This window comes from Aspergillus neoniger (genome assembly GCF_003184625.1).
Source record: "Aspergillus neoniger CBS 115656 unplaced genomic scaffold BO87scaffold_24, whole genome shotgun sequence".
Classification (NCBI taxonomy): domain Eukaryota; kingdom Fungi; phylum Ascomycota; class Eurotiomycetes; order Eurotiales; family Aspergillaceae; genus Aspergillus; species Aspergillus neoniger.
The window spans coordinates 484,872-506,494 of record NW_020291152.1 but is presented as its reverse complement, the minus strand read 5'-3'; the positions used below and the strand labels follow the sequence as shown (position 1 = coordinate 506,494).

At 48.6% G+C, this 21,623-nt stretch overlaps 10 protein-coding genes and 5 non-coding genes across 15 annotated transcripts; 6 read left to right on the top strand and 9 right to left on the bottom strand.

The window, feature by feature from the left end:
• Positions 1-37: 37 nt before the first annotated feature.
• On the bottom strand, positions 38-519 carry BO87DRAFT_109961 (uncharacterized protein). The gene is made up of 3 exons (XM_025617867.1): positions 415-519; positions 182-340; positions 38-81 (listed from the first exon to the last, which is right to left on the bottom strand). Exons 1-2 carry the CDS (start codon positions 486-488, stop codon positions 220-222), a joined length of 195 nt encoding a protein of 64 aa, XP_025477934.1. The 5' UTR covers positions 489-519; the 3' UTR covers positions 38-81; positions 182-219.
• Positions 520-759: 240 nt separating this feature from the next.
• Positions 760-1,233, bottom strand: BO87DRAFT_427837 (uncharacterized protein; the record flags this gene model as incomplete). The annotated part of the gene is made up of 2 exons (XM_025627427.1): positions 760-1,046; positions 1,125-1,233. The coding sequence occupies 2 exons, from the start codon at positions 1,231-1,233 to the stop codon at positions 760-762; spliced, it is 396 nt and encodes a 131-aa protein (XP_025477933.1).
• Positions 883-2,423, bottom strand: BO87DRAFT_378325 (uncharacterized protein). The gene is made up of 2 exons (XM_025623775.1): positions 1,106-2,423; positions 883-1,046 (listed from the first exon to the last, which is right to left on the bottom strand). The coding sequence occupies exon 1, from the start codon at positions 2,258-2,260 to the stop codon at positions 1,259-1,261; it is 1,002 nt and encodes a 333-aa protein (XP_025477932.1). The 5' UTR covers positions 2,261-2,423; the 3' UTR covers positions 883-1,046; positions 1,106-1,258.
• A 431-nt stretch (positions 2,424-2,854) lies between these two features.
• BO87DRAFT_378324 (uncharacterized protein) lies at positions 2,855-3,487 on the bottom strand. The gene has a single exon (XM_025623774.1). The coding sequence runs from the start codon at positions 3,443-3,445 to the stop codon at positions 3,188-3,190; it is 258 nt and encodes an 85-aa protein (XP_025477931.1). The 5' UTR covers positions 3,446-3,487; the 3' UTR covers positions 2,855-3,187.
• Positions 3,488-4,353: 866 nt separating this feature from the next.
• Positions 4,354-5,322, top strand: BO87DRAFT_417476 (uncharacterized protein; the record flags this gene model as incomplete). The annotated part of the gene is made up of 1 exon (XM_025626816.1): positions 4,354-5,322. Exon 1 carries the CDS (start codon positions 4,714-4,716, stop codon positions 5,320-5,322), a length of 609 nt encoding a protein of 202 aa, XP_025477930.1. The 5' UTR covers positions 4,354-4,713.
• Positions 5,323-5,591: 269 nt separating this feature from the next.
• Positions 5,592-5,665, bottom strand: BO87DRAFT_t177. Its single transcript has one exon. It is a non-coding gene; the product is annotated as a tRNA-Val (tRNA).
• A 724-nt stretch (positions 5,666-6,389) lies between these two features.
• BO87DRAFT_t178 lies at positions 6,390-6,463 on the top strand. Its single transcript has one exon. It is a non-coding gene; the product is annotated as a tRNA-Val (tRNA).
• A 390-nt stretch (positions 6,464-6,853) lies between these two features.
• Positions 6,854-8,696, bottom strand: BO87DRAFT_440553 (cholinesterase; the record flags this gene model as incomplete). Its single annotated transcript, XM_025627962.1, has 2 exons — positions 6,854-6,868; positions 7,029-8,696. 2 exons carry the CDS (start codon positions 8,694-8,696, stop codon positions 6,854-6,856), a joined length of 1,683 nt encoding a protein of 560 aa, XP_025477929.1.
• A 1,781-nt stretch (positions 8,697-10,477) lies between these two features.
• On the top strand, positions 10,478-12,371 carry BO87DRAFT_312675 (cytochrome P450; the record flags this gene model as incomplete). Its single annotated transcript, XM_025619588.1, has 9 exons — positions 10,478-10,719; positions 10,770-10,807; positions 10,860-11,111; positions 11,164-11,786; positions 11,840-11,951; positions 11,998-12,052; positions 12,114-12,132; positions 12,188-12,258; positions 12,308-12,371. The coding sequence occupies 9 exons, from the start codon at positions 10,478-10,480 to the stop codon at positions 12,369-12,371; spliced, it is 1,476 nt and encodes a 491-aa protein (XP_025477928.1).
• A 467-nt stretch (positions 12,372-12,838) lies between these two features.
• Positions 12,839-13,852, top strand: BO87DRAFT_460703 (oxidoreductase domain-containing protein; the record flags this gene model as incomplete). The annotated part of the gene is made up of 1 exon (XM_025629029.1): positions 12,839-13,852. The coding sequence occupies exon 1, from the start codon at positions 12,878-12,880 to the stop codon at positions 13,850-13,852; it is 975 nt and encodes a 324-aa protein (XP_025477927.1). The 5' UTR covers positions 12,839-12,877.
• Positions 13,853-14,416: 564 nt separating this feature from the next.
• On the top strand, positions 14,417-14,503 carry BO87DRAFT_t179. Its single transcript has one exon. It is a non-coding gene; the product is annotated as a tRNA-Ala (tRNA).
• Positions 14,504-14,777: 274 nt separating this feature from the next.
• On the bottom strand, positions 14,778-15,814 carry BO87DRAFT_398678 (esterase; the record flags this gene model as incomplete). Its single annotated transcript, XM_025625383.1, has 3 exons — positions 14,778-14,918; positions 14,977-15,715; positions 15,768-15,814. 3 exons carry the CDS (start codon positions 15,812-15,814, stop codon positions 14,778-14,780), a joined length of 927 nt encoding a protein of 308 aa, XP_025477926.1.
• Positions 15,815-16,786: 972 nt separating this feature from the next.
• Positions 16,787-16,860, top strand: BO87DRAFT_t180. The gene has a single exon. It is a non-coding gene; the product is annotated as a tRNA-Val (tRNA).
• Positions 16,861-17,401: 541 nt separating this feature from the next.
• On the bottom strand, positions 17,402-17,475 carry BO87DRAFT_t176. The gene has a single exon. It is a non-coding gene; the product is annotated as a tRNA-Val (tRNA).
• A 1,875-nt stretch (positions 17,476-19,350) lies between these two features.
• Positions 19,351-20,808, bottom strand: BO87DRAFT_417473 (uncharacterized protein; the record flags this gene model as incomplete). The annotated part of the gene is made up of 6 exons (XM_025626815.1): positions 19,351-19,356; positions 19,409-19,431; positions 19,507-19,763; positions 19,865-20,460; positions 20,519-20,614; positions 20,686-20,808. The coding sequence occupies 6 exons, from the start codon at positions 20,806-20,808 to the stop codon at positions 19,351-19,353; spliced, it is 1,101 nt and encodes a 366-aa protein (XP_025477925.1).
• Positions 20,809-21,623: the final 815 nt, after the last annotated feature.

The following is a 21,623-nucleotide window of genomic DNA, read 5'->3' as shown; positions in this document are numbered from 1 at the left end:
AATATGGTTTTTTTCTGAGAGATACCCCTTCCCGCTGTACGCAGTTGGAATGGAATCGAGTGGCTGAACAGGACGATTTATCTGGATAAGATTTGTCGTCCGTGGGTTAAAGCGTGCCGTGGGGAATGTCAAGGCTTTTTGGGGGGTGCGGGAGGGGAAAAGAAAACCTGATAAAGCTCACATGCGATAAAGTATAAGAGAATTTAGACGGTCGAATTATCAATGCCAACCAAGCAGTGGATCCGGTTTTGACGAACTGAGGACCAGAGGAGAAGGATTACTTATGCAAAGCCCATTTGGCGAGTTCTTGCAGTGGAGCTCCTTGCAGTCCCACAGGGTCCTGTTGGAGTTGTTCACTAGCAGTTAGTTCCTTGCTCGGGTGGTGTAGTACCGGGGACGCCCGGGGTGTCTTACTTTGGAGAAGGCTGGAAGCAAAACACTCTTCTATGTCTATTATACAAAGACGAAAAGAAACGAACAAACCGCATAAAATCAATATATGGATGATCTCTGTGAGACTGTGCTCACAATGATGGATGCAAGTCTGAATCTTCTGGTCTGCTCGGCTCTGGAAACAACTGCCCACGTGACGTGCCCGCATCTGAAGGCGGAGCACGCCGACCAGCAGTTGCATCTCCCGACTTCATCTTCTAGTCTACTCCCCCAGTGCAACACTGCAACTTCCCCTCACTTTACGTACTAGAAATTCAATCATGCGAAGATAGTACTTTCATTTCATGCAGGTCTGTTGTACACGTCTCATCCCTGTGAGCCCAACTTCTCATCCCAAGTCCGATTCACCTGATCATCCATTTCGAAAGGATAGGTCGGGACGATAGATCCGTTTGCGGGTGAGCATTCAACCTTCCGAATATTTTCGTGCTCGCGGATGGTTTCTTCTCTTTGAAATCCACCCGCCTGGCGGTGGTCCCTGCGCCTAGTTGGCCGGTTTGCCGACATCGCTCGGATAGCTCCACTCAACCAGCCATGGCTGTCGGCGGAAATCCGCTCAACGGTGGAGTATTCCTGCCAGTCCGAGAACGGTCCTGCACGGGAGATTAGCTCGGGTTCGGGATTAATATACTAAACGTGCAGGTGTTCTTACCCTGTAGACCCGGGATAACTCTTCAGACTGCTCCGATGCGCAGATGGCTCGGTTTTGGAGGCCCCTCTGATCATGACCATGGCCATGATGGTGCTGGAGGTGTTGGTGGTATAGCATTTGCTCGACATTGTGTCAAGCAATCAATGATGCTGTTCACGCAGCAGCCATAACAGTTGGTGATGGTGTCCACTTGGTAACAGTGGTCTTGCCCAAAGGAAAGTCTGTACGGAGCATGTTCCATTCGTTCCGAGTGATAGGAGTCACATCAGATGCAGACAGTGGTGTCTTGGGCCCGCGCTTGGTGGGCAAGTTGTATCTTGTTGGCGGAGGGTTTTGGCGACGAGCTGCCCGGATCGCACGTAGTGGTGACTTCCGGGGACGCTCCACCTTCACCCGGGGTGGCACATTGGTCTTGGCGGGGGGTGCAACATCGGCCTTCGCTGGAGGTGGGATAATAATCCCTTCCTGCTTGTATTGCTTTCTGAAGGAATCCGCCACCTGGTATAACAGCATATCAGGCACATCCAGCTGCTCGTAGACGCGGTGGAAGAAGGCCCTGCTGAAGGGACGACCATGGAAGTCATTGATGGTACGGTGGAGGAGTTGCGCGCAGGATGAGATGTAAGATTCTTCGGGATGGGTTCCCCGATGGGAAAGGATGCACAGCCGGCGCTTGAGGGTGTAGATGCGGTCCACGTTCAGCAGTGTCAGACCCTCTCTGCTGAAGATCACTTCATTCTGCATAATCGATTGTTGGATCAGGTAGTCGTGGGCCTGGCGCTCGTGCTGGCTGCGGTTCAAGGCGTCAGTCCAGCTGTGGCCTAAAGAGAACTTGCTGGCTCCCTTGGCTACCGTGCGGAACACGATCCGCCATGCTGTCTCATCCAGAGGGGTGATGGGGATGACGATGAGATCGGATGGTTGGCCGGTTGGGTAGGGCTTCCCACGACCAACAAGCAGAGTAACGTGCATCATCCTCTGCTCCAGCTTGGAAGAAACGTATTCAAGGGCAGGAATAATGGAAGGAGTCAAGGTCTCAGAGTCAAAGTTGAATTCAGGTGATAATGGGGAGGAAATCATATCGCCCTTGAGGCTCCGTGTGGGTGAGTTCGGCACATACACGCCAGTTGGGCGAGGTAAACGCATGACACCCATGTTGGTATGTATAAGACGATCACTGCAATAGAGATGACCAGAATGAGAAGAAAAGTAAGAGTCAAAAGCACTTCAACCCCAATTACTGGAAATTGTGCGTGAGAGAAAACGAAAAGGAGCTTTGTTGTACTGGGGAGATCGTGAGCAATAAATCTTCATCAGTCCCCAGTTGGACACTAAAGGAGGGGAAGGGAAGCCCGGCGATAGAGACGCCAAATCCCTCAACCAACGCTCCACAAATTAGTGCTGCAGCAACCCCTCTTTGGACTATTTTGGGAATTCTAAGGATAGTAAATCCCCGGCTCCGTGAAGCACGAGGGCCAGTCATTGCCATCCAACCTGGATCCGGGGGAGCGGCACCCAATGGGTCGGGCGATATAAATAACCTTAAGCGCCGGGCGTGCCGTGTGATGGGCTCGTGCATGGCCCTTATGCAGGTTGAGCACAGAGCACGCCAAACACTGGAAGCTGACTGGTGGACTGAATTATTTTAGCGTCGATTGATATCACTAGTAGCCAGAGTCCGGATCACTTCTTTCTCTTTGGACCCCATCAATACCACCCCAAGGCTGAACTGGACTTTCACCAACGGTTGTGACAGTGATGGCCTTATCGGTCCAACGGCAGGACCACCTCTTCCAACAGAGATATACCAAGAGTGCCCCTGAACCAACATCAGCTACAGAAGTCGCCCTCCTTTGGACACGACAATCTGATCCAAACTAATCAGCCAACACTCCGTGCGATTACCAGGACACTCCGCTCCGACGCGCCATAAAATGTCAACTTGTGCAGTGCACGCTCAGCTGGCCCCCACCTGATAAGACCTTGCAGGAACTATTGATTTCCTGCAGCTGCACAGCGCTAACCTCCTATTTGTGAGAGGTGGGCTTCCAGAATGGCGTGGTCATAGTTCCATTACCCCGCCTAAGGCTGTCGATAAGTGTGATACGGCGCTGGGCTGGATTGGACGGGATTGTGCCATGTGTGCTTGCTGTCATGGGAGGATTCACGAGCATGTCTCCCGCCGTGTGGGACTCTTAGCCGACGGACGTGACGAAAATTGATGGCCTTGCGTCGGAGCACACGGGTCCTTCCTCGATTCCACATGGCCTGTGGATTTACCGCCGAGCGGGATGAGGGATTTGGCTTGTGCATTAGGTAGTCAATAGTTCTATCTCGCATGCATGGTCGTACGTGGCGGGTGTCGTGAATGGGATACTCCGTACTATGGGGCCGTTATCACACTTATCTGCGAATGTGGCGTGCTGGTATTCGAAAGTTGGGATCCTTTATCGAGATCCTTTGTTTCCCCCGGAAACCCAGGCAATGTTGGTTGGCAGTTGCCATCTTCAATACTGCGATACATTCAGCGGGGTTGTTGGAACTTCCGGATCATTTCTAAATAGATGTAGTGGTAAATTCCATCCCACGACTCTCTTCACTCCAAGGTCATGTGAAGAACCACGCTAGTTCACATCTTGCAGACCCAACTTACACCCTCTTCTGTCCTCCTTCATTCTTCGGTATAACCAAAATTTTCACGGCGCACTTTGTTCTCTGCTCCTGTGCTATCTTCTTCCGCTACAACAGAGCTGCATCTATTGATGTCTTCGGATATTACTACTCCGACCTTCAGCTGTCCAGCCCATGTAAAATGGCTCTCAGAAGCTTGAGAATGATGTGAGTACTTGCAGTGACACGCTTTGCACTTCCAGGGATCAACTCTATAGGATGGTCTCTCCCATTCCAGGGCATCTGATATCCGACACCCTTTTCTAAGATAACTTTTGGCGCCTTGGAAGCTTCTTTGGAGCTCGCTCGCGGTACCAAGTTTGGGATTCAACCTTGATCTAGGTTGAAATTATCGCGATCAACCTACGAGGCAATACGAGTCGTATAAAATTTGGGTATTGTCCTACTGAGTATGTCTGACAGTCTAACGTTCAAACTATATTCATCTCTTACTGGCATTGTCACTGTTTTTGCTGAAGTATAGAGATCAGCAGGTGAGATAGATGACGTGAATATCTGGTACGGAGTCGGAATTCCACTGTGTGTTATAACATCAGTGGTTTTCCATTATTAGAATTCTAACCAGTCATCCTACTCAGGAGTCCCATCTTCGGAAGGTGGTAGTGTTTGAATCACTTCCAGTCCATTGTTTTCGTTCTTTGTTGCGAGGCTACTTACGGGACCCTCCAGAATGAATGGATATCCTACCTTGAGTGCAAACCACTTCATAGCGACAACTTCCTTCACACCCCCGCGATTTGCCTATACCACATGCTTTTGCTCACATCAACCCAGACTTCCCCTCCCTTGCACCGCATTATAAAAACCCTCAATGGACCCATTCCTTGTGTTGGCTCCTGCCTCCCTTGTGCACATCTACCTCTACCCTATACTCAGATCACCTCACATCCTCATCTACCAACAAGTCACGCGTCAAAATGGAAGCGTCAAAAGAAGCCTACAAGGAGCTAGTCGAGTTTAACGATGTGACATTCACAACCAGTGAGACAGTAAATCGGATCGTTCGGATCCTCGTGTTCAACTACCTGATTGAGCAAGAAGATGGTTTTTTCTATCCCTCATTGACCGATGACACCGGAGGTCTTAGAGAGTCTGACATCCAACGCGAAAATCGGTCCGGCATCGTGCAAAGCGTTATGTATGCTTTGGGAGTCATTGCTCGTGTTTCGGACCCTAAGGTCTTGGGGATTGGCTGGATAAATACCAGCGATCAGCTACTCCTAAGGGAAGCCCTGGAAGCCGTTTCCAGGCCCGAGGACCTCGTGGATATCGGTGCATTCAAGTTGTACCTAGAGCAAGAATGGTGCGTGGCTATCGTCAGTAAGATTGAACATTGTGGCCAAGACGGGGCCAGGCAAGAGGGCTGTGATAATGAGGGGGATAAGAAAGAGAAGATAAATTGGGGCAAACACTTTTTGGGTGAGCTCTATCCACTGGAGCCGTCGCATTTGCAAAATGTTTGGAATAGGTTCTTTCCAATGGATAGTGAGAACGTTTGGGGGGCGCAGTATCAGCATACTTTGTGAGTTTATAACAGGGAAATTGGGCCTTGTTTCGGCCCCATTTGGTTTCTCGTGTTTTGCAACATCAGAGTATCTTGTCTGAGTGAGTTATTCAATGTTGTGTTTGCAATATAACAGATTTGTCTTTCGTGATCTCCGCATATCCTTCGAGTAGTATCTCCAAAAATGTACTCGCATAGATGAAACTAATCCATTGGATTTCCGAAAGATGTAAAAGGTGGACCGGTGTTATATTATAAGTGGGGCAAATAAAAAAACCAAAAGCAAAAAGATGACCAGACTGGGGCTCGATCCCAGGACCTTATCGGTGTTAACGATACGTGATAACCAACTACACCATCCGGCCAACTTGTTGAAAAACTGCTCACATTTATGTTACAGAAGCCTATGCTCAAGCTCTTTGGAATTTCCATAAAGTAAATGAAGCAGTGACAACTGCTTGATTGGGGTTTTTAGCAGAACTTCCGGCTATTCAGAGATGAATTTTCTGTTCTCATATGTAGTGGTTCGCTTTTTCAATATGGCAAGTAACCCGTATATCCTACGCCAACCGAACGATGCTGTTGATCTGGGGTTTGTTAGGTCGGGTTCTGGTCAACTGTTAGGTTATATAGTACTAAACTACGGTTATGGCACGGATCCGAGGGCATGCGCGATGAGGGCAACACAAATGTAGTAGTTAAGCTCGGCACAGGCTACCTGTAGCTGTAAAAGATTACCGGTAGGTATTAATCAACCCCAGATAAATTTGCACAATTGGTATCCTGGTTATCTCCCTACTCGTAGGGCACCCGACCTCAGAACACCAGTGTTAGATCCCGATACGCGGCACAATCAAAAATCATGGTCACATCTATAATCAAGAGATTGGAACGCTTATCTTTCTTACAGTCGACCCTTCCTTATGGGCTCGAAGCTTGAATGTATGAGTAAATAGGTGCATTCGATTCGAGTATAGGATACTAGACGTACTAGACGTGGGTTAGGATAAATCAATACTGCAAAAGAAACTAATGGGACTTTAACTGTAGCTAATGAAGCCAAAATATTGACACGTCTTCAACAAGCGTGGCCGGATGGTGTAGTTGGTTATCACGTATCGTTAACACCGATAAGGTCCTGGGATCGAGCCCCAGTCTGGTCATTCTTTTTTGCCTTTGTTCTCTCTTTGCCCCACGTATGTTTTAGTATCCCGTGAAGCATACAGTATCCACCCACACCCACCATGATAAGGCTACAACACCACCAACGTACCGTTCATTGTCACCCAGAGAGCTTTCTGAGGCTGCTTCCTGAGGGTCATGCAACCATGCGGTAGTCGCTATCCTCTGCCACACGGTATTCGAACACCCAGCCATAGTTCACTACGCATCCTGTTGCCAAACGAAAGTAACCAGGTATCGACAAAGCCGAGGCAACTTGACGCTTATATAGATTAGTATGAAAATAATAACATTCTCCTAGCTGAGAACAACCAGTCTTAGTAAGGAAGAATAATATAATAATGAGTAGTGTTTAGAGATATATGACTGAATTATATGATATAATTCTATTTATTTTTTATGTTTATTTTGCTTTGCTTATTTGATTTTCGTTGTTTATATTTGTATCCAGATATTAGTGTCCAGTGAGTAATCTAAAATATAAGATAATGGCAGTATCCCATCAGAGGCGTAAAGAAGCGACGTTCTCAACGATGAATTTGGAACAATAGCTCGGAACTCATCCACAATGATGTCATCTTCATCCCGGCCAAAATGCATCAGCTTCTCGTCGTCCCCCCACTGCGGCCACTGCAGAGTATTGTTGCTCTTATTTGGGTCCTGATAAGTTATGAAAGAGAGATAGTATGACCAGATCGAGGACACCACACGTTCAGCATCTCCGGTAAAAAGGTCCGGGAAATTCCGTACAAGCATATCATTGATCTCGCGAATATACAACTCGCTACCATGGAAGGTGCCCAGAAATGGAATACCCTTAAAGATAGATGAGATGAACGACCATGCTCCGTTGTCTTGTCGGTTCCTCTGGTTGTAGGACAGAATAAACCGTCTGGTTTGGAGGACGGTGAAGTCTCCCAGGATAGCAGCCAGACGCTTGGATTGAGAATACAGCGAATTTGATGGTTGTGTATGAAATGGTGCACCATACTTATCATCATCATTGTAAATGGAAACGAGTTCGTCCATTTGCTCCTTGCTCGCGTCCAAGAAGTAATAGTTCCGGAGGTAGTCGCTCACTTCTGCTTGTGTGGTAATATTGGTCAGATTTAATACCACTGCTGATCCATCATCTTCCGGATTCCCGACAATAAATGGTACCTTGGCGTAGGCTCCGGTATTGGCGGCTTCGTCAGGGGAAGCAGTAACCACCTTGCCATCCGGTCGGGGCAAATAGGATAGAGAAAGAGCATAATATCCCGAGCGACTTGGGACAGAATTGGCAGCCTTATGAAAGTCCTCATAGGGCAAGCCACGCAGACAGGACAAGGTATCATCAGCCGAGGAGCAGCCTGCCGTGTCGACAACCTGATCATATACCGCTTGACCTCTCCTTCCATCCACCGGATTGACAGGCCAGGTATTGCCAGAATTCATGATCCCTCCCCGGAACAGGGGTTTCTCATGATATGTGATGTCGCCATTGTACAGTGCCATTTGATGAAAGACTGAATGAGCACCGGCAGACTGACCCCAGATTGTCACTTTGTCAGGATCACCACCAAAAGACTCGATATTATCTGCCACCCATTTCAGCGCCTGACGCTGGTCCTGCAGACCGAGGTTGCTCACTCCAGCATCTTTCACCACTTTTCCGGGCAGAAATCCAAAACCACCCAGACGGTAATTGGCGCTAACAAATATTATTGGCATAGACTGCTTAATGGATTCATTGACAATAGGCGTTCCTGAAAGGTCCATGGAGCTTCCGACTTCAAAACTACCGCCATAGATCCAGAAGAGGACCGGGAGCTTTGAATCTGGCTCAGCATCTGCTGGCCGCCATATATTCAACGTCAAACAATCCTCACTGATCCTTTGAGGATTCGGGGTTGTCGGTCCCAGGAGAGAAGCAACATTGGGCGGCAAGGGCGCACATTTAGACTCCGATTTGTCCTGCTGGAGACATGCTGCAGGGTAGTCCGTTGCTTGGACGGTGCCCAAGTCCGTGGTTATTGGTTCGGGAGGCCGAAGACGAAGGGAGCCGACGGGAGGCTTCGCATATGGAATGCCTTTGAACACCTGGACATTCGTATCCTCGCTCTCTCCGACTATTGTAGCTGAAGGAGAAGGAGCTATGACTACGGATGAAGGGGAGTCTAGGTGTTTCCACGTATTTGTGGCAAATAAAGCCCACTGGTAAGGAAATTGCATTGTGCTGGTGTATTTGAGGTGATGGGTACTAGCAGAGGATAGTACTGTCCGCCAGTAGGTCGAGTCTGTTCCAGCATTGTTGAGAATTATATAATTGTACGAGTTCATTTCAATGATCCTTACACTATGAGCGAATGTTGAGTATGTGATACAGACCCGGAGATTACATTGATCACCTCACAGTGATGTAACAGCAGCGCGGATTTCTTCAATGCACGGGGTGGTATTTAGGGTTTCGAGCAAGACGTGTGCAGAAGTCTCTATCTCCTTCCATCCAGAATGACCCGCGAACGGAAGCACCGAAATGGGATATGGAGCAGTATCTGGAGTCATGAGGTCATCAACAACAATGTTACGGACGCTAGGCCATTCTACTAGCGAGGCCAGGCAGATTGCGCTCGATGATGACTACACCAGATCAAATGACAATCCTTATCCCTTAAGATAATAATATCATAATATTATTATAACATTCTCCCGGCATCTACTCTAACTGGCCTTCAGCCTCGATGGACACTTAGCCGCTACAACAGCTAAATGGGGCACATGCCAGCTGTGCTCTTGCATCTGCATAAAAGAGATCATGCGGTCGCACCTTGGGTAACTTGCCTCTCATACGCAATCAATCGAAATCCGGTCTCTTCTTGAGCTATAGACTTATCGCAATACTCTGTGCCATTGAATCAAATCGTATCGGACCTACAGGATGATGGAAAGACCGGAACTGGGAGGTTGAGTACCTTTGTGATGGAGGTTGTCCGAGGACCTGTCAATTATAGATGGCTATGGTAGTAGTTACTTACACGTAATATCGCCGGTTGAATCACGAAACTGCTGTGAATCTCACATGCCGTCAAAGCACGACCTTTCAAACGAACACAATCGCAACAAGCTAATGGAGACAGGGAACGTTTTGATCACCAGTCCATCCAGAATTGACAACCGCCCTATATGACATAATTTCCACATGCTCTCGATTGCAAGACACAGTTCAGATTCCAAATACATCAGGAGTTGGAGCCCGGCCCTGGTTGGTTTTCCCAATCTACGGAGCTCTCATGCCCCTAACCTTCCTGCCTATTGATAAAGAGAAACAGGATGGTTTCTGATTCAAAATCAGAGCTAGATTGTTTTCACCTCATAACCCTGTCAAGTACTGGTGAAAGAAGGCAAATACGTCTACCGACAATGTACGAGTATCGTCTCGAGTGCGGTCTGCTTCCTGAACTTCCACATGGACACAGTCCCACTTCATTCAAGGCGGGGATGGCGGTGAGACATTGACAGCAACACCGAGGTCTTGGATATGCGATATGGCGGATAAATGATTGGACATTGCGGGTGGCCGGCACAATAACGCACCATTGTCTTCGGCAGATCACCGTTGCTGTGGGGCAAGAGGCCTAGCTTGGTGCGGAGATGTCGGTTGCAGAACATCGAAGCAGGGAGTTGGCGCGGCCCCCAGCTAGCTTGAGTCTTGTGCTACTCCTATGCTGGCAGTTTTGTGCATAGTACCGAATATCCCGCTGCCACCGATATTTCCCCTCACTAGAGCGACGACAAGGTATTCAATCCACTGTTACATGTGCTGGACCTTTGCTGCATAGCAACTCTGTGACAACCCTGCTGTGCCGATGATGTGGTTCTAGGAGGGCAGCGTAGACAATGCATCTGTGGTTCTGCATTAGTTCATAAGTCGACCTATAAATACCCTTTATCATCCGCTCCCCGCTCAAAGCTTGATTGTGTGCCTTTCCAAACTGACAGCTCGATCGCCCATAATGCAGCTATTATCCCTAATTTTCAATGCTTTCACCGCTGGCATACTTTTGCTCCTCGGCACTGGCGGCTATGTTATTTACCAATGCTTTCTGTCTCCTTTGGCCCGGATTCCGGGCCCCTTTTTGGCCAAGCTTACCAACTGGCATCGGGCATACCTCACCTACGAGGGACAAGGCCATCGCAAGTACCTTGCACTTCATCGGAGGTATGGTGCAGTGGTACGCACAGGACCAAACGTGTTGTTAGTTTGCCCTTGCGTGGCGCTGAACTCGTAACTGAGCGTATATCCAGAAGCGTAGCGGACCCGACAGCGTTCAGGGAAATATATAGTAAGTTTCTTGAACACGTTCCAATAATTCAAGCCCCACTGAGTGTCGGTAGAGGCGGGAGGAAAATTCGTCAAATCCGCGTCATATAGCGTCCCAAAAGAGATTCACGCCTTTGACCTCTTCCGCCAGCGGAACGAAAAGATACATGGCGAACAGAGGAAGCTCGTTGCACGTGCTTATTCAATGGACTCGATGGTTCATCTCGAGCCCAATGTCAGCTCTCTCCTCAGGAGCATGGTGCAAAAGCTGGACACCCTGTCCGGGGTTGTTGACCTTGGACTATTTCTGCAATTGTTCGCATTTGGTACGTACGTTGTGCATCCAACTGTGGGCTTCACTGATGTATGATCATGAAGATGTAATCGGTGCAGTCAGTTTCTCACGCCCGTTTGGCTATGTCACTGCTGGGGGCGACGATGGCGTGTTTTCTCGGCTCAAGCAATCGTTGCGGTCAATGTCCTGGCTCATGAACGTACCCTGGTTCTACGATCTTCATCAAGTGCTCAAGCCATTAATTGGGAATTGGTTGGCAGTCAATGATCGAAATGGCTACTTTTACCAATTTGCAGCTCAAGAGATCATCTCGCGGAAAGACCGGGGTGGTGATGACCGAGATATCGTAAACCAGCTGTTTGCAATTCAGAAGACTAAGCCTCACTTTAGTGACACGGACATGGCATATATGTTGACTGCGAATGTGTTTGCCGGCTCAGATACGACGGCGACATCGCTCAATGCGATATTTTACCTCCTGCTGACAAATCCGACCGTCTACCAGAGACTGATGCAAGAGTTAGAAGAGAAGAGAGTCACCGGAGAGCTTAGTGATCTGGTAACATTCCAGCAAGCAGAATCCTGTCCTTATCTGCAGGCTGTGATGTATGAGGCGCTCCGACTGTATCCTGCTGCTGGACTTCAGCTGAACCGTGATGTCCCGGAGGGGGGTATGAAGGTTGGAAAGTACTATGTTCCAGAGGGCGTAAGTTATCTCCTACTTCTCATCTTTGAGCGCCTCTTGTAACATAAGTTCAGACGGTGGTCGGGTCATCTGCGTGGGTAATTCACCGCCTCCCCGAGATATGGGGTCCTGACTTTGAGGAATTCCGCCCGGAGAGGTGGCTGGAAGGGGATGTGGGAAATCTCAGTAAGTAATCCGACCGGTATAGAGGCAACTGCTCATACTGATTCAGAACGATTCTATTTCGCATTTGGCGGTGGTTCCCGCACTTGCGTTGGAAGGAGTGAGTCTTTTGGCCAAATGTTGACTGGTTGTGATGACAATGCTGACACCCTTCTCAGACATAAGTTGGCTAGAGATGTCAAAGGTATAGCCTGCTTCCCTGTATCTTTACTAATGCCGGTATACTAATCTCGACTTAGCTCGTTCCCACCCTTCTTATGCGCTACAACATTCAATTGGCACCGGGTGCTAAAGTGACGGATGAGAGCGGGTAAGCTACATGGTCAACCGTCGTGGTAGGGTCTACTAACCTGCTGCAGAGGCTTGATTTTTATCAAAGGACTTAATGTTCTCTCAAGTCCGCGACAGAGAGCAGTGGCGTGAGACGGCACCTAGTTCAAGATCGCTTCAATGACCGGAGAAGATGCGTCCATAGACTGGGCACAATACATGGCAAATTCAGACAACGTATGACTAGCCGAAAATGAACTCTCAGCAATAGCAATAGCACAGACTCACATTCCTACTTGTCCCTTTACTCCACTTCTTCAGAAACAGAAGGATTAGAAGGATCAGGATCATTAATAATATCATACTCGACATACCCCATCCAACCAATCAACCAACACATTCTAGCCCCGACGGAGAGTCCAAACCGCGAAGACCCGAACCCCGACGGCATCTCATCTGCACGGACATAACCAATCGCCTGCCGACTTATCACCGAGCCCTAAGCATGCATAGTAGATACTATACCCTCAAACAACCACTATCTATAAAACCAGTATAAAACCAACCCTTCACCCTTCCAACAATCAATCCCTCACCCTCACACACCTTACAAACAACCACACCATCAACAACCTTCAACCCCCAAACCAAACCCCAAAATGACCACCACCACCACCAAAACCCTCTTCCTCACCGGCGGCAGCGGCTACATCGGCAGCGCCCTAATCCCCCTCGCCCTCTCACGCAACTACACCATCCGCGCCCTCTCGCGCACCCCTCAATCGGACAGCAAACTCCTCTCCCTCGGCGTCACCCCAATCCGAGGTGACCTAACCAGCCTATCGACGCTCCGAACCGAAAGCGCCTCCGCCACCGCCGTAATCCACCTCGCGACGGCCTTCGTCTTCGGGCAAACCCCCAGCTACGCCTCCATCAAAGACATCGACACCGCCGCTCTCGACGCCATCGTCTCCGGCCTCTCCACCACCCCGAACCCAGACGGCACCCCTAAACCCCTGGTCACAACCAGCGGCACGCTCCTCGTGCGCCCTAACGCCGACGGATCCGAAACCGACGAGTACTCACCACTCGACACGCACCCTCTCGTCTCGCGGAACGAGATCACCGCGCATGGACTAGCCCTTGGCGAGAAGTCGAATGGAAGGGTAAGAGTGATGGACATCCGTCTCGCGCCGTTCGTGTACGGGCGTGGCGGTAGCGGTATCAGACTATTCATGCAGATGGCGAAGCATGCGGGAAAGATCATTACTGTGGGTGGGGGAGTGAATCGTACGACGACGGTGCATGTGGATGATGCGGCGGAGTTGTTTTTGCTTGCTGTTGAGAAGGGCGTGCAGGGGGGTGTGTATAATGCTGGTGATAAGACGGGGGTTACGGTTGGGGAGATTCTGGGGGCGGTGGCGGAGATCATGCATGTTCCGGTGGAGGATCTGGGCGTGGAGGAGGCGAAGGAGAAATTGGGGGATGTGGTTGCTGGGTTTTTGGCTGCTGAGAATAGGGCTTCCGGGGGCAGGGCGAGGAGTGAGTTGGGGTGGATGTGTAGGGGGGAGGGGGTGCTGGAGGATATAAAGGGGGAGAGGGGGTCGTATAGGGGCGTTGTGGGGGAGTTGTAGATGGTATATTTGTCTGGTTCGTGGATTTATGGTGTTTGTGTTCTGATGTAGTAGTGTTTGAGTGTTGGGTTGCGGAGGTGATGTGTATTATTTGGTCTTGATATTGAATATTCAGTATTCTAATTTGTTGATGTTAGTGGAGTTGATCCTGTCATCTATCTATTTATATAAGTGCAGATAAACAGTGAGCTCTCTTCTCCAGTTACACGAATTTGAATATACGTAGGGGTAGTTGATAATTCTTCGATCTTGTATAACTCTAGCTGGATAAGCTTTGCGGGGAAACGGGCCGATCCGGTGATGCCATCCATTATTGCCCAACCGCAGTACGCAGGTAGCAGCTGTGATAAGTAAAAAACACAATTCATTCAAAATCCAGATAGGAAATAAGATGGCTACAAATTGAAATATTCGAGGATATCCGCACATTATTAGGTGGGTGGGCATGTATGATCAAAGCATGGTTTTGTTGATAACAGGTCTGGTCTGATATGGTATGGGTCAAGCTATATGGCATTAATTTGCCACACCAATCCTATAATGAAGGGATGTATGTGTCTACCGGGGGTTGTAGCTCAGTGGTAGAGCGCTCGCTTCGCATCCTCAAATGGGAAATGCGAGAGGTCAAGGGTTCGATCCCCTTCAACTCCATCTCTTCTTTTTGTTTTTGCTGTTTGTTTGTCTGTCTCTCTCTCTATTGAAACAATGAGAAAAGGAAGGGGTGGCTTGTTTGTGGTCGAAGTCGCGCATGTTTTAGTTCAACTGTGTGTTAGTAGGCTGTCTTCATTGTATCAACGGTATAGCAGATCTCATCTTTCTCTGGACATCTAACCGCTCACTTTTTTCCATGGATTAGAGCATTCTTGAATCTAGCCATAATGAAGATCTCGGCCCTCACCCGTTGTCTATCGGGTATGCTATTCCCTCACTTGCACAAGATACCCTTCAACCATGCCAGCAATGCTCTATACTGATCCGGCGAAACCACTCCTGGATTGAAAGGCGAAAGGGCCTCGCAATGGACCTCAAGATGGGTAATACTAATGGTGACTCCAGTATGTTCTGCCTAAACGAAGAAAGACATATTAGTAGATGTCACACCCCAAAATTTTAGAGCCACTGACCTTAATCTTCCTAGCAGACTTTATAATCGAATCATACAACACCTCATATCCTCCCACCCCAATGAAAATCTCCTCCACAGGCAAATCCCGCCACCAGCCTTCAGGCGCACCCGCAGGCCGGTTATAGCTATCGAATTCAGCATCTCCAAGAAACATGTCTGCCCAGTAAGTCAATAGCCCAGGTGAGACAAGATCCCGCGACGCGTTTCTCCGGCAACTGTCATAATCGGTCCGAGACTCGCCCATCCACGGTGAAAGCAACAATGCCCCAGCAAGGTTCTCACGCAAGAGTAGGGGATGAATGTGAGGATGGGGATGCGCAAGATGAGATAGGACGGACAAGATAAGATGTGCACCCGCAGAATCACCCAGCAGCACAATATCAGACGGCCGCCTCCCCAAGTCCTCGATGACATATTGGAGGAGCGCCACAGCCTGCTTCATCTGATGAGGATATCGAGCTGTTGGGGTTAGTTCATAAGGGGGGAAGAGCATGCCGGCATTTATACCCGCTTGTCCCAGATGCTTGAGGATGGAGGTGGAATAGTCGATGTGGGAGGGCAAGGCAGGGAGGCAGTATGCGCCGCCTGGCAAATGGAGGAGCAGTCGCTCGGCGTCTGGATTGCCTAGCCAGAACACGGTGGTCCCGTCAGGCAGCTTGACGGTGTTTAAGGTCGTGTGTGTGCGACGTGCCCATGCTTCGAGAAGCCGAGCGGAGGTATCAGGGGAATAAGCATACCTGGAGCTCATTATCAAGAAGTGTGCCTGGGTGTGGAATTGTTGCAACCTACCGGAACTGGTCTATTGTGACAGTTTCGAAGAAAGTCCGCACGGCCATGGCAATTATGTGCTTCGTGGCTGTTGCGCCACCGCGAGGGCCTTTCACGGGCGCTTTCAGTGCAGTCCATGATGCTATGATTACTGCCATTCAAGCTGGTAAGTATGAGTGTGAAGCAAGGATACATTATATATACAAGCCTTGCTAATGGCCCAGAGCAGACCTGCTATGGCTAGTAGCTCCATGTTTGACGCAATCGAGCATGAGTCTATTGCTGTACTCCTAGGGACGTGTGTTCAGTAGCATCTACATATGACTAGGTTTCAGTGACTACTGCATAAGCTTTGACCGCCGATCCCTACATCATATACAGAGATAGCATTGGTCTACCAACATAGCTTGGCTGAGATGAAAGTTTATTTGGTTCCAAAGTGGGCAGGAGATATGTGACGAAATGTATCACGAAAGCAAGAAACTGAAACTGCTTCGCCGGCTTACTTCTTCACCTCTGGGCCTATGCTAAATTGGGGGTGATACACAGCAGTCCTGTTCATTAACTGTTCCTTACAGGACCACGATGATTGCCTGGCTGGATTAGCCGAAGATCAACTACATCTACTGCGATGCTGAGCGTAGGTACACTTTCTATAAATCATCACAACCGACCAATTATCTTTCCGAAGACGCTACTCTCGCACAGCGACTGAAGAGAACCCAAAGGTGGCCCGAAATTACCAAAAGACCTCAGTACCTCCCTGGCCGCAACATGATTTGTAACCCTTCATTAAGAATATCTTTGTTTTTAGGCCCCGCCAAAGGGCCTAGAGGCAAAAACCTTGACACTGAACCATAGTACCTACCTAGATGGCTATTTATACCTTTGTGGTAGAGCCAAGACCTGGGAGCATAACGTCTTCTTTCAAGAGCACAGCTACCCCGTGGCAATGCTTCTTTAGCGCGTATGCACAAAACCATACCAAACCATATATTTTGGCTTCTGTAGCGAGGGATCTACCTACTTTTCAACAAGTTGGCCGGATGGTGTAGTTGGTTATCACGTATCGTTAACACCGATAAGGTCCTGGGATCGAGCCCCAGTCTGGTCATTACTTTTTGTTTTTGTTTTTGCCACCCATACCTTGACTAGAATCGAGCTTCAGCTATATACTACTACACCTGTCTTTTTTCTTTGTCCATACAAGACTCAAATGCTGCCAAGTTGCTGCATGTTAGCTTTGGCATGCATATAACTACCTGGGATTATCCCCAGAAATGGTCAGTCGATCGCGCGGACTTGTATAGCGAACTACGCACTCGGCAACAGAAGCTGTACGTATAAAGATCGAGTAACAGCTCCACCAGCTACTTTGTCCATTTCTTTGACATATATAATAAGGAGTAGGTGAAGCTTGGGCGATACTAAGCAACATACCCATCCCTACTGGGATTTCGTCGAAATGTAGCCGGAATGGGGTAACCTGTAGACCAACATGGCATTGAGACAAAAGGGTGCAGTTGAATACGAATCAGGCTCACGGACATGTAAAAAAAGAGATATTTGACAAAAGGAAGCGTACACAATGCTCCCTAGCAGCATGCAAAACGTTGATTGTCATCAGTGCAAAAAGCAATGCTTGGCAAAAAGTATGACCAGACTGGGGCTCGATCCCAGGACCTTATCGGTGTTAACGATACGTGATAACCAACTACACCATCCGGCCATGCCTGTTGAGTGAGCCTTCGATATTTTACATTACAAGCGAGGGGTAAATCAGAGGGTGGAAAAAGACTTCTTGTGTGTGCCGTTAACATGAGGACTTGGACATGAGAGGATCGATCCTTCAGGATAGGTCGCAGGCTTTTCATTTCATGACTATGTCATGCTCTTGTTAACTTGGTTTCAGGTATGGCCTACAAGATACTGTCAGTAATTGCGTTAGATCGGGCTGGATTGTTTCTATTACAGTCCGGTCGTGCTTTTTGATGTGTTGCTGGGTGGGCATGTGGACTTCTGATGACTAGAATATATACCTAGTACGGTTCATCCTCGGATGTGAGTTATCGATGAAATCATGACAACACCACTTGCGCTACCAATCATGTGGTAGTCAAATAGATAGAGTATACAGGAAAAACTTAGGACCAAGTAAGAAATTGTCTATCAACCACATTAAAAGATCTGGAGTAGGGAGAGATATGAATAGTAAACATCATGCTCTATAACCCCCCCTCAATTATTTACAATACTCTTAATATATCCAGATACGTCTTACCTGACATGGTCAGTTATAATAACCGTAGGCATCTGGTCTATAATCTTACCATCTAGCTTTCTACTATTATATATGCCTCTTCAGTATCAACTACCAAGTGTGGACGTGGTTTTCAGAACCTACGCATAAGACTGCCGCGTTCCCTCGTAGCCAAGTTTACACGCAGTTTTCATCAAGAAATATGCTATATCAGCCTTTTCACAATGATAACTAGTACATACGACCACAGGGTGTGGAAAACAGGGCTTCCCGTCCGCTCAGCCGTACTTAAGCCACACGCCGGGAGGTTAGTAGTTGGGTGGGTGACCACCAGCGAATCCCTTCTGTTGTATGTTTTTCCATTTTTTATTTTTTTTGCCTTGCTTTTGTAATGTGATTGACCGCTGGATTGCAAGTGTGTCGTTGATAATAACCCTGTAGGCCGAAGAGTTTAGCTGTTACGCTCAAGGGCGGGCTGCTTGCCACTACTCTGGGCATGCTCCTGTTAGGATATTGTAACTGCTAAGACCACTATGATCTCCTCAATGTCCTGGTGGTCCACAGCGAGTATGAGAAGTTGGAAAGTTCGTTCATCATAATGCTCCAAACAATGAAGGCACCGCGTTACATTTCTACTCTCAAAAGTTTGATAATGTCACACTAAATGGAATAAAGGAGACTAGCTATCAATATATTATGATAGTCCCTTTAAGAAGCATGAGGGCGAAAAGCTCTAGACAAGAATAAAATGTATAATCAATTCCAGGATCGAAGCGGGAGCCTTCTGTGCCAAAGCATGAGCATGTCCAAGTCGTCCGCTGGTTGGATGAGATATGTCCCATCTGCAACACTCGTTAGAGAAGCATCTGGAAACAAAGCCGTTGGAAGAAAATGAAGAATGACTGAATTCATTCGTCAACTGGGGGAGCCCTGAATTTTCCACTTACATGGTTCTTGAGCAACTCCATGATTTCTGTGTAATTCCTCAAATCCGCGTACCACATGGCGTCTCTTCCTTCTTCGTCGACAGATTAGGGTCAGCATTCCCCGACTGCAGAAGCATGGAAGCAATTTCTGTATCTCCCCTGAGCGCCGCTATCATGAGAGGGGTGCAGCCTTCATTGTCGGGTGTGTCCACCCCTGAAAGTCTGGAATGTCTGCATCTGCAGAGTTAAGAAGTAAATGCTGTTCAGACTAAAGACCGTCCTAGCTGTGTTCTAGTGTTACATGGATCACACCCTCTCAACATTCTTATATTACGCATTCTGGTATATTGATAATGTTTTGACTTAGACAGACTCGCGTGCCGAATTACAACCACTCTCAAGGCAGTTAAAGAGCGGCTCATCCCTACGGGCAATGAAGTCAAACGAGGACATATCAGAGTATGAGATGCACTCACTAATTCATGCATAGCTGCCCAACCTAAAGCATGTGAAAGGAGAAAAAAGCCTGGATGACTTTTTCAGTCGATGGACACTAAGCGATATATTAACAAACCGTGACCCTGTATTCTCTTAGACCGTAAACCCATCAAGCACGAGCGAGCTTGCAAAAAGCACCAAAGATCGATAACCAGCAATTTATCTAGCTCGAACTCCACCTCCCGTCCTTGGGCCTCCAACTCCAGATATCCCGGCGCACTCTCGTTGATAAGGCGGATCCAGAGGTCCCGAGATCCGTAGCCCGAGCAGAGGAACTTGTTATTCAACCGGGTTGACTCCAAGATGTCAAGAATAGGAAGATCCATATCCAAGCTATTATTTTAGAAGGTATGGAATCATGGAAATAGATATTTGAGCCACAAAAAAAAATGAAAGAAAAAAAAAATAGAGAGAGAGAGAGATTATGGACGTACACTTCGTTATACTGCGGCGGGCCTCCAATGCATGACTCAACAATCTCGCCAAGATATCTACCCAGAATTTGCTCGAAGGCCATGGTTTGGCCCATATTCCAGGGTCGACGAAGGGTCGAGACGCGGACGTGGCCATTTGAGCTAAAGTCCACCAGGGCCAGTCGCCCTGTGGCAAGTCCCCGCGCATCGATCACGAACCACGTGAGGTTCGGCCCGTTGGCGAACACCACCGTGCCCTGGCGGGTCATGGAGAGGGCGTGGAAATCCGCTGGGGTGATATACAGCGAGGGAAGAATCTCGTCGTAGGTGGTGATTGGCCTGGTGGTGGGCCCACAGCCAAGGAGGTCCGGAAGGTGGTAGTTAGGAGCGGTGCCTGCTCCATGCTCTTCGAAGGGATGCACCCCGTTCCATTCGTCTTGGTGGATATACAACAAAATCAGGAACTTCACGAGGTGGATATAGTTACGCGGATGGGTCTGCCGGTCCACGGGAGGCAGGCACAAGAAGCGTTTGTTGGGTCGTGGGGCGATCTGCGAAAGAACCGAGGCGGGGTAGTCGAAAGCCGAGCTGTATCCTGCGGAACGACTATGGTAGGTCTGTAAAGATTATAGTCAATCATACAGCCACGAGAGATAAGAGGAAGAGAGTACGGACCTCGCGGAACTCTTGACTGGTGGTGGCCCATTGCTCTATTAGCGCTCGCCGTTGACGCAGCCCATCTTCAGGAGTCGATGTGGGCTGAATCTTTTCCTGTTATTTGCAATGTCAACCGAAATATCATCAAACAAGTAGAGTGTGCATTTCCACAGACTCTTCCTTACCCGTACAAATAGCAACCATCCCTTGGCCTCTTCCCTGAGCTCTTCCTGGGATAAGTCCGTCGGATGCTGGCGGATCTCCGGAATGCCTGCCGGCCAAGACGCTTCTGATGTGGGCGGTGACATTTTGACTTTGAGCCCTAGTTCTGAAGACTAAGTGAGTTCCAAGTCCTCGAGAGCGAGAGGAAGAAGAAGAGGAGAAAAAGACAGAAACTATAGCGCCAGTCCACTGGATTTCATCCGATGAGATCCATTTGACTCCACTTCGCCATCCTTACGTCCCCCGATGGGAGCTCGGTCCCCTGACTAGGGTTCCTGATCTAGGTCTTGCTAAATCGGATTCATGACTACTGTGCCTGGTGATACCAGTACAGTCTGTACAGGGCAAGGTCCCTGTGACAGAGACAAGCGAGGTGCTAACCCGTCTAGTTCATAGCCCTAGTCAAGTGTGAGAAAAGCCCTCAATAGCCCAGAGGTTTCCTGCCAGCATATAAAGCACAATAGGTAGGGACTTTGCTTCCTCATGGCAAGGTTGAGATCAGTACATTCCTAAGGTATTTCTGCCTACTCGCCTTCATTTTTGCCGACCGATTTATCCCTCAGCACTGGTTTTCATGCTCTCACCTTAAGTCTCGTTCTTTTTCATTCCTGCCACGAGTTGGCGACTTCCATCGGGCGTAGTTAGTCCGCGAGTAATTCAATGGCTTTCCCTCTCCAGCTCTTCACTTTTGGTACACGCCCAGACAACATACTATTGTGATGCAACTTCCCCTTGCTACAACGACGCCTGCTGCGGCAAAAGCGATTGACGAGGTGTACGTGCCAATATCCCACCTCATACATGCAAGAGAGGTGCTCACTGACCTTGACAGATCTGTGGATATGGCAGTGACTTCTGCGGTGACACGTGTGTCAGTAACTGCAATGCCACTGCCCCCTGT